Source organism: Lactuca virosa, chromosome 7, assembly GCF_052849685.1.
Source record: "Lactuca virosa cultivar CGN04683 chromosome 7, Lactuca_virosa_CGN04683_v6, whole genome shotgun sequence".
In the NCBI taxonomy this organism is placed as follows: domain Eukaryota; kingdom Viridiplantae; phylum Streptophyta; class Magnoliopsida; order Asterales; family Asteraceae; genus Lactuca; species Lactuca virosa.
In genome coordinates this window covers 35,364,925-35,374,625 of record NC_136432.1, presented here as the reverse complement: position 1 = coordinate 35,374,625, position 9,701 = coordinate 35,364,925, and the positions used below count along the sequence as shown (strand labels likewise).

The window sequence follows — 9,701 nt, the reverse complement described above, 5'->3', positions numbered from 1 at the left end:
GGAAACGTGACCGAATGTAGGGTCTTCTTCTTCCTCGGTCTCGTACTCGGCGTCTTCTTTAGTTGGGTCTTCGATTGTCAAAGAGGCGCTGGATGCTCCTGATTTGCTGCTCTTCTTCTTGCTGAAAACGGACTTTAGGTTCTTTAGTGGCGAATTCCTTGAAGAAGCGGATTCTCCAACGGATTTTCCTTTGTTCTTCCTTAGGGCGGATTCCGGGTCGTCTAGAGGAGGAATCAAAGGTGTATCAGATCCTCGGGTCATGAAACAACTGCAAATAAAACAAGAAAAACGCGTAAAAAGAACAAAAATAAAATAAAAGCTAAAACTGTGAACAGTGATGGACTCGCCGAGTTTCGTCGAGTGTACTCGGCGAGTTCAAGGTAAAAACAGAAAAATTTTCTACTTAATTTATTAAAACAGGGATTGATCAAAACCTATACTAACTACTAAATTACCTCAGAATTAACTTTGTGTAAGATAAATCCCACACAAAGGATCGATAAAAATAGAAATTAGTGCTAATTTAGAACCGTTCCCCGGCAACGGCGCCAAAAACTTGATGTGTGTGAAATGCACTGGTTTTAATCCTACTTTTGAGTTATAAATTAAGCACACAAAGGCAGTGAACCTGTCTTTTAGTGGTATAGTTGGGTAAGTAGAGTGTCGAACTCAGGGAACGGTAAATTAAAACTAAAGACTAATTTTATCTAAATTAAATAGTAAATATGGGTTTTCTCTAGTTTTACAAGACTAGAAACTTACTAATACTACTTAGGCTAAGAACTAGAAAAACAAAGATTTAACTGAATTTAATAATAAAAGGGACTTCTGTTTAGTTCAACTCAATTGATCCTATGGTTGATATTATGGTAATAGTGCAATGGATTAATTCTTCTATTGGCTACCGATTCAAGTGATTAGCCTTGCATTCGCTACGATAATCCTTAGAAAACAAACTAACTCAAACAGTGATCAGTTGTCTAATTTAATTTAATTCACTAGATTATTTATTCGGGTTAATTTAGACTTGTAATAGCTAACTAAATTGGTCCTTTAGTTAACCTCTTGCTGATGGTCATCAAACAAGCTCACACATAAATTTACCTAATTTTTCTTATTAATTCTAGTTTCACGTTCGTTAGTCCTAGACATATGATAAAGTGGTCACATAAACATATGGGGTTGATAATTAAAAGATGTTCATACTATTTAATTATCTTCCTATTAACAGAAAATTAGTTATCATTCACACACAAGGTTCTTTAACAAACTAAAATTAACAAAATCACCAATATTTAATTAATCCTACCATTAATCAAACCATAATATCAATTTTGTATCCCCAAACAGAAGTTTAAGAGTTTTAGCTCATGATTGAGGTAATTAACAGCAATAAAACGAATTCTAATTGTCTAACCATAATTGAGAAACAATAGATTAAGTAGAATGATGAGAATGTGCCTCAAATCTTCTTCGGAATTGGATTCTAGGTTGTATCTTTGTTCTCTAGGGTTCTTCTGGCTCTTCAATCGCAGCTTGCTTCTTTCCAAAGGTTCCAGAAGTCCTTCCATCGGATTAAGACCCGCTATTTATAATTATCACAAAACAGGGGCTACTCGGCGAGTAGGTCGTGGACTCGCCGAGTACTAGTGTGAAATCCGTGTTCGGTAAGGAATCTTGACTTTTCTTTCGGGAACATTCTAATGAACTCGCCGAGTACATGCGTGGACTCGCCGAGTAGGTGTGTAGTTTTCCCTTTTTCTTCATTCTTTGGTCTCTAATTGCTTCTCCTTTTTCCTTTCTGCTTCCAAGCATGTCTTTTGGACTGAAAACACAATATAAGCATTATTAAGTACCTTTTGTCCATATTATGCATATAATTAGCCAAAAATGAATAGAAATATATGTTAAAAATATGATTAATTATGCACATATCAGCGTGTCATTTCAGCTTTTCGTATGTCTCTGAGATGAGTCTTCTTACCACCTTAAATGGGTCGAAGGCACCAAGGTCGGCCCACTTTATTGTATGAGTATAATGTATGCTATTGTATGACTTTAACTGATGTGATTGCATGTTTATGTATGGAGCTAATCTTGGCTCAAAGTCATTATGGACTCGGAGTTGATATGGACACGGGGGTTGATACGGACCTGACACAACTACTTGCTGTTATTTTGGGTTGATACGGACCCAGGGGTTGATACGGACCTGACACAGCCACGTGTTGTTATATTATAGTAGGTCAAGTGCATAATGTGTGTATATGATTCATGAAAAGGTGTTCGAGTCAAAGAGTGACCTAAATATGGATATTCACTACAGTTAAGTAGTTGTAGAATTCACATATCAATGTGAAATCTAAGTATATTATCCATTGATTCTAATTGTTTCCAAGTTTCTAGTAGGTTATAACTTAGTTTCTAGTTACTAAGTCTAGTATGTGTCGTGCCTACACGTACAACTAAGTTTATCAATTCTAGAACCGACTCGAATTTTGACGGTTGTCACAACCATTGATGCGACAAAACTTATTTTTTTTCAACTCTTTCAATTTGAATCACAAATATTTTCAAACATATGATTTTTAGTCAAAACTTACTTATATACTACTAATATAGCTACAATGTGTATAATAAATAAGTGGAAAATAAAAAAGCATTGCACATTAATAATCATAAGTTTAAAAAACTTTTGAATGTAGTGTAAAATATAAAGGAAAATCACATTAAATTTGAAATCATAATTACATTTAAATAAAAAAAACTATTGAGTTGTAGTGGAATTTTAAAACTCTTGATTTGTTCCCAATAATGTAATATAAATATTAACAATTATTTGTTATAAAAACAATATTATAAGTATTTATTATTGAAATAATAATTTTTATACTAAGTTGTAACTAATATTATAATAAATTTAAGTATACGATAAGAAAGATATAAAAAGTTGTATTTGAATCAAATTGAATTAAGTTTTTGATTTAAAATTATTTTAAACTATAGGCATTTTTAACTAATTTATAAATAATTTATTTGAATATTTTTTATTTCCTATATTATTATTATTATTATTATTATGATTATTGAAATTATTATTTCAAATAACAATAATTTTTTTATATAGTATAATTTATTCATATTTGCAATTTTTCGTTATTATATTTTTCAAAAAAACTATCATACTTTTTTATTGTACTTTCATTTTTTTTCCTTAAAGTTATGAAATATTGGAAGAGAATGAACGGTCCAAATAAAATGGTGATTTGAATTTCAAAACTATAGTAATTGTTATGTATTGCGACCAATCTTAAAAAAAATATGTTGGAGTGGGTTAGGGTAGAAGGCGTGTTATACTTGAGTTATATTTTTATCACTTATATTTTCTTATCAAAATATTAATATTCTATTTATTTTACTTTTCCTTAACGATAAATAACAAATATGGAAAAAAGAAATTGACAAATGTAATAAGATAATTTATTTTTATTACTATAAAAACATTTAAAAGTGGGTACATCCATATAAGTTTTTGTAGAACATAAGGAAATCATTATTATAACACACATAATTATTGGTTTTCAACAATAAAGTCATATTATATTAAAAATCATTCGTTCTAATTCATCATTATCACCAACAATTTAGAATAATAATTGTAAACTCCTTTCATCAAAATCAATTATACAAAACTCCATCGATGTTATTTACAACAAAATAAGCGATAGAAACTAACATAATATATACATAACATAAAATACATGTTGAATAATGTTCTCTTGTACATAAAATATATTTTCTTAACATAAAAAAGAGAGACACAACATAAAGATACATACATATTAACAAAGTTAATTACTCTAACTAATAAATAGCTTGATGGTTGATTTACCAAAAGCTCATGAGAAGTAATTGTCAATCTCACTTCATCATCTTGTGATTATAGAAAGATGCATAACACATAAACTTAAAAAATGATCTCAAATATACCTTTACAAATATACCTAAATTTGAACCTTGGTTAATATCTAGAACTTTACATGCACCCAATTTGAGTTTACATGAATTTATATTTGAAAAAGTTGCAATTGCTTTCTTACATTCATGGAACCACTCACATAACTCTTCAAACCTTACAAATATGATCTATCATTTTGTGTTGACATACATGCAATATGTGATCTACAAATTTCTTATATAGGCTAAATATTTCATTTAACTCATCAATTAAATAGCATGATTTGAAGAGTTTTAAGAGTTACAAATCATAATATTTCAATTAATCATAAATTAATTTGTATAAGTTGAATAGTATTGGGAGTTTCAAATGCATGAGTTTCAAGAAAAATGGTCTTGGGAGTTTCAAATGCATGAGGTTCAAGGAAAAATGCTAGTTTTATAAGATATATACATATAGATAGATATAGATATAAAAACATAGATTAGGCGCATGTCCGCCCGTTGTGCAGAAACACCTATATAGTTGAAGTCTTTACAAATATTTGTTTTCTTAAATATAATAATAACGTTGTTGTTAAATTTGATATAATAATTCGTATACTAAATTGATATAATATATTGATTATTTTGAATTATATGATAATATATACATCTCTTATAACTGGATAATCTCAATCGACTGAATGACTTCTACCCGTGAGTTACACATGAATAAAATTAAATATAATATATGGTTTAATGTTATTTACAGTTGTTGTTATTGTTAATTAATTTTTTTAATTTATTTGCTTAATGTTTTAATTATATCATTATAATTATTTAAAACATCAATATTGTTTTTTGATTTTATAGGGAACAATATAATCATTTATAGAGAGTTATTTTTAACTATTGTTATTATAAGTTATTTTAAGCTACTTATTTGAAAACTTTTAACGATTAAAAAAATATCTTTAGAGAATATTTTAGTTAAATTGAGATTACAATTTATTTTTTGCATTTATCACTACAATTTATCACTTTTAACTATTTACAAAATATTCTTTGTTTTTTTAAGTAGAACTGAAATTTATATTTAAGTTGACACTGTAATGTTATATTTAAATTAATTATTTAAGTATTTTGTCGAAACTGTTCAAAAGTTGTAGCTTTAAACTAATAATGGTTTACATGCAACAACATATTAAATCTAATAAATTAAGTATAATATGTTAAAAGTAAAAGACATAACTTTATAAGTAGAAGTAAATATACTATTTTAGAATTGAAATTTAGTTTATTTATGATTACACTTTAGGTTTGATATTTATTTAATCTTATTAACCAACTTATAATCATTATTAGAAAGACACTACAACTAACAACTTTTAACTATTTACAAAATATTCTTTGGGTTGTTTAAGTTAAACTAAAATTTATATTTAAGTTGACCTTCTAATGTTATATATAAATTAATAATTTAAGATTTGATACAAATTGTTCCAAAATTGTATCTTTAAATTGATAGTGGTTTACATCCAACCATATATTAAAACTAATAAATTAATTATAATATGTTAAAATTTTAAAAACATAACTTTATAAGTAGAAGTAAAGATATTAATTTAACCTTATTAAGTAACTTATAATTATTATTATAAAGAAGTTGAAAAATCAATGGAGTTTCAATTGAATGTGGTGAGAAGAAAAATGCATTGGAGTTTCAAATAAATGTGGTGAAAGGAAAAATGATTCATTTATAAGTATATATAGATGTATGTTGTATGTGGTAATTTGGGAAGCTCACTAAGTTTTATGCTTACAATTATGTTTATGGCTTCAGGTACTTCCAGTTCAAAAGGGAATGGTCCGACGTGATGGCACAACATCCTCCCCATATGATTTCCGCACTTGATGTATTTATACTCTTATGTTTTGGGTTACTGTAATGAATGATGGCTTTTGGTACAATCAATTAATGAACATTAATAGTTTTAAATGAAAAATTTTAGTATTGTTTTTGGGTCGTTACACTGATTGTGCATTTTGACACATGCACGATACGAATGGTATAATTTACCCTAAAGTTTTTTAATTTTTAAGAATGTGATAAATAAATTTAACTTGTATCCAAAAATTAATTATTTTTAAAGTTCATTCAATCAAAATATATATATTCTATCAGATCATGTACTCTTTTATGGTTAAAGAATATTGTTATTTTTCAATATATTCATAAATATATTCCATCAGAATGTCCGAATTAAAAGAATTATCATTCTTAAAATCAGATTTTTAAAATTAATAAAATCTATTATCTCTTAAAATCCGCAATTTGCTTTTTTTAAATGTAGCTTAATGGACTAAAAACCCTCATCCACACTATATATATATATATATATATATATATATATATATATATATATATATATATATATATATATATATATAATGAGACTACTCCGTGCACCCTAATAATTTGTATCTCTGAACCGATTTAACGCACATGTTTTATACTCGGTTTACAATAACAACTTTTGTCTATCGTATTGCACGGGTACACAACTATTGTGTGTATACATGTGTGTGTGTGTGTGTGTGTATATATATATATATATATATATATATATATATATATATATATATAGAGAGAGAGAGAGAGAGAGAGAGAGAAAGAACAAAAGACACTCCATGCATCCTTTTTTCCATATATTTTCAAACTATACAATTCATCACACACATTTTTTGAGATCTTTTAAACAGTTGGAGGGCAACGGCGATGTTCTCGATCCATAGTAAACAACAATGGTTTCTTATGGATGTGATTCGGTTTTTGAGGTTTTAGGTAGAAGACCCTTTTTCCCATGTCAAGATTTTCACTAGCCTTTCATCTGAACGGCTCAATTTATAACTATTGTGGTTAGACCCGTGGTTGCGAATCTTGGGCGCCAATAGTATTCTTTGGCATATAAAAGGGTCTTGGAGAGTCGATTGAAATAATTGTAGGAGGGATTATCTCAAAGGCTTTGACACCTTCAACATATGTTCCTATACACATTGTGTCCCCTCTACCATGCCAAGTCCCATCTTGAACATTGTTCATTTCCAATGTCCTTGATTCCTAATCAAGATATAACACAAATATAAAAAGATTCATTTTAGTATTTTTCATATGGGTTAAATCTATAATGTGCATTTATTCAAGACAATGTTTCATATTTTCCCCAATATTGTCACAAAATGAAACGTTTGTATAAAAAACAACTTTGTTGCATAATGACGAAATTAACCTACAAAATTGGGACCCACAAAATAAAGATGAGCAGAAAACAAACCTGAGCCAAGGTGCAACAAGGGCAAATGAGATGGGATACACAATCATCTAAAGAACCATCACTACCCTGAAGAAAGAAAACAGATGTATGAATCAATGTTGCAAGATTAGGAACATTCGAGTATACCCTTTGACTTTTGAAGTCAAAGCTAGTTGATTTCAGATGCAAAATTGTGAAAACTTATTTAAAATGTGAACCCCAATGTTCAACTTGTTTGTGTTGCTTGCTATAAAGTTGGACTAGAAAATCCAGTATTTCAAAAAAAAAATTGTGGATCCTAAAAAATTTGAAGCTGAAATGTAACCTACTTGACCTATAAAGTCAAACGGTACCTCAATTTTTAAGAAAATTGATGCATGAATTAATGTTGCGAGATTTGAAACACTCGAGTATGCATTTTGACTTTTAAAGTCAAACCAAGTTCATTATTGGTTGTAAAATTGTAAGGTTTCATTAGAAGTTTAATACAAACATAAATGTGTTATAAAGTTTGACTATACTTATTCCATATTCCAAAAAAAGAATCATAGACTTGCTTGTTTGACTTACAAAGTCAAAGTGCATCTTGTTTAAACTCAAACATGGAATGTTGAAATGTGAAATCATACGATTTTCTCATAAGATTTAAACGAATGCATCGGTTTCTTTGGAAATAATATTCCACACTTCAAAAAAAGATCGTAGATCATATCAAAATCAAAGTCAAAATATAGCCTATTTGACCTATAAAGTCAAAAAATATACCTTGATATTGAACTTGTTTCTCATTTTGGAGCGATAAAATCCCATATAAGTTCCTAGGGAGAGTGCAAGAAAGACCCCAAGATACAAGAAACAATGCTTCTTTGTAACTGCAAATGCTACAATGTTGCAAAGAGCAATTCCAGCTAGGATTGCATACATGAATCCCTGTGGGACCCATTGCAAGAATATATTAGAAATTCAACATATGCATAATGTATTTTTGTGGTGAAAAACTAGTTTAATTATAGTAGAATGGAGGATATATGTGTTTTACCTGAAGAAAGCAAGAACCGAAACCAGCAAGTCTCATGTTTTCTCCAAATCGATACCATGGGCAACTGCAAAATAAAGCATTTGTAGGTTTTATTAGATTATATCTCCTTGAATATTAAGCTTTAAACTGTACAAAAGATTGGTAATTATCGTTTTTATAAACAAAATAATGAAGCTTTGTTCATTACTAACATCTTTAAAAGAAACTAGGGTTGACTTTTTAAAGTCAAAACAGGATGTTCTTCCAAAGACTTACTTCTACCATCTAACAGTAAATTGGAATCAGGATTTTTTTTTTTTCAAAAAATGTCTTACAAAAGTCATATGGATGATTTTGCTCACATCATATCTTTATTTATACCATTCGTTATATACGGGTTTCTTGCAAAAATCATATCTTTCTTTCTACCATTTTAGCTCAAGATATAAATCAATTTATATTGATGAGTTTGCTCAAAACCCTAAATATTACCATTGATCATCGTTTTTACAGCAATATAATCAAATTTTCATTTGTCACTAACCTTTTCTTGAAAAAACTATATTTTGACTGTTAAAAGTCAAACGGGAAGTTCTTACAAGCTATCATCAAACAAAATATTTGAATCTTTTTCGAAAGGTTTCTTGCAAAAATTAAGAATACAGAGACATTAAAGCAATCATCAAGCACAAGTATTTAATTTTATTTTTTCAACGGGTTTCTTAAAAAAAGGGAGAGATAAACTTACAAGGATGATTGAAGAACCAATCTACGATCATCATAACAATCAAGAAGATCGCCTTCCCACATCCTGAAAACACCTCCTCCAAATTCTCCCCCGTCTTCTTCGTAATTCTCTTCCAATTTATTCCATTTCCCCTGATTCGTCTTCATCGCTACCGTCGAACATAATATATCAAAATCCAACACCGGCACCCGCTCAATCAATCGCTCTTTCTCCTCCTCCTCAACCACCATCGCCACCGCCGCACCAACCTGTTTCTCAGAATCCGCCATCATCTCTCTCTCTCTCTCCCTCTGCCTACTCTGTATATACAATCCTTCAAGGTTTTTGCTTATTCCAAAAGCCCTAAATACACATTTGTATGTACAACTTGCAGAGAGAGAGAGAGAGAGAGAGAGAGAGAGAGAGAGAGAAAGCGAGATTGAGTGGATAATTGATTATTTGTTTCTTAATGAAAATGACTTGTGTTTCGCGATTATTTGTGGAAGAGGGTTTGTGGGGACGGGTGATAATGATTGGAAACAGCTGGTGACACGTAAGAATGGTGGTTATCCAAGTCCAAATCAATGGAAAATGGTTTTACTCACCTTCCATTTATAGGAGGTTTAATTTTGGAATTTAGGGTTCTTGAGACCTCTGTCAATGACCACAGTGTTCGTTGACCCGAAAAACATCCCTTTTCTTG

The 9,701-nt window shown here is 29.5% G+C and overlaps 1 protein-coding gene across 1 annotated transcript; it reads right to left on the bottom strand.

The window, feature by feature from the left end:
• Nucleotides 1-6,726: 6,726 nt before the first annotated feature.
• Nucleotides 6,727-9,452, bottom strand: LOC145125611 (PLAC8 family protein). The gene is made up of 5 exons (XM_079061043.1): nt 9,020-9,452; nt 8,293-8,356; nt 8,019-8,183; nt 7,275-7,340; nt 6,727-7,060 (listed from the first exon to the last, which is right to left on the bottom strand). Exons 1-5 carry the CDS (start codon nt 9,289-9,291, stop codon nt 6,860-6,862), a joined length of 768 nt encoding a protein of 255 aa, XP_078917169.1. The 5' UTR covers nt 9,292-9,452; the 3' UTR covers nt 6,727-6,859.
• Nucleotides 9,453-9,701: the final 249 nt, after the last annotated feature.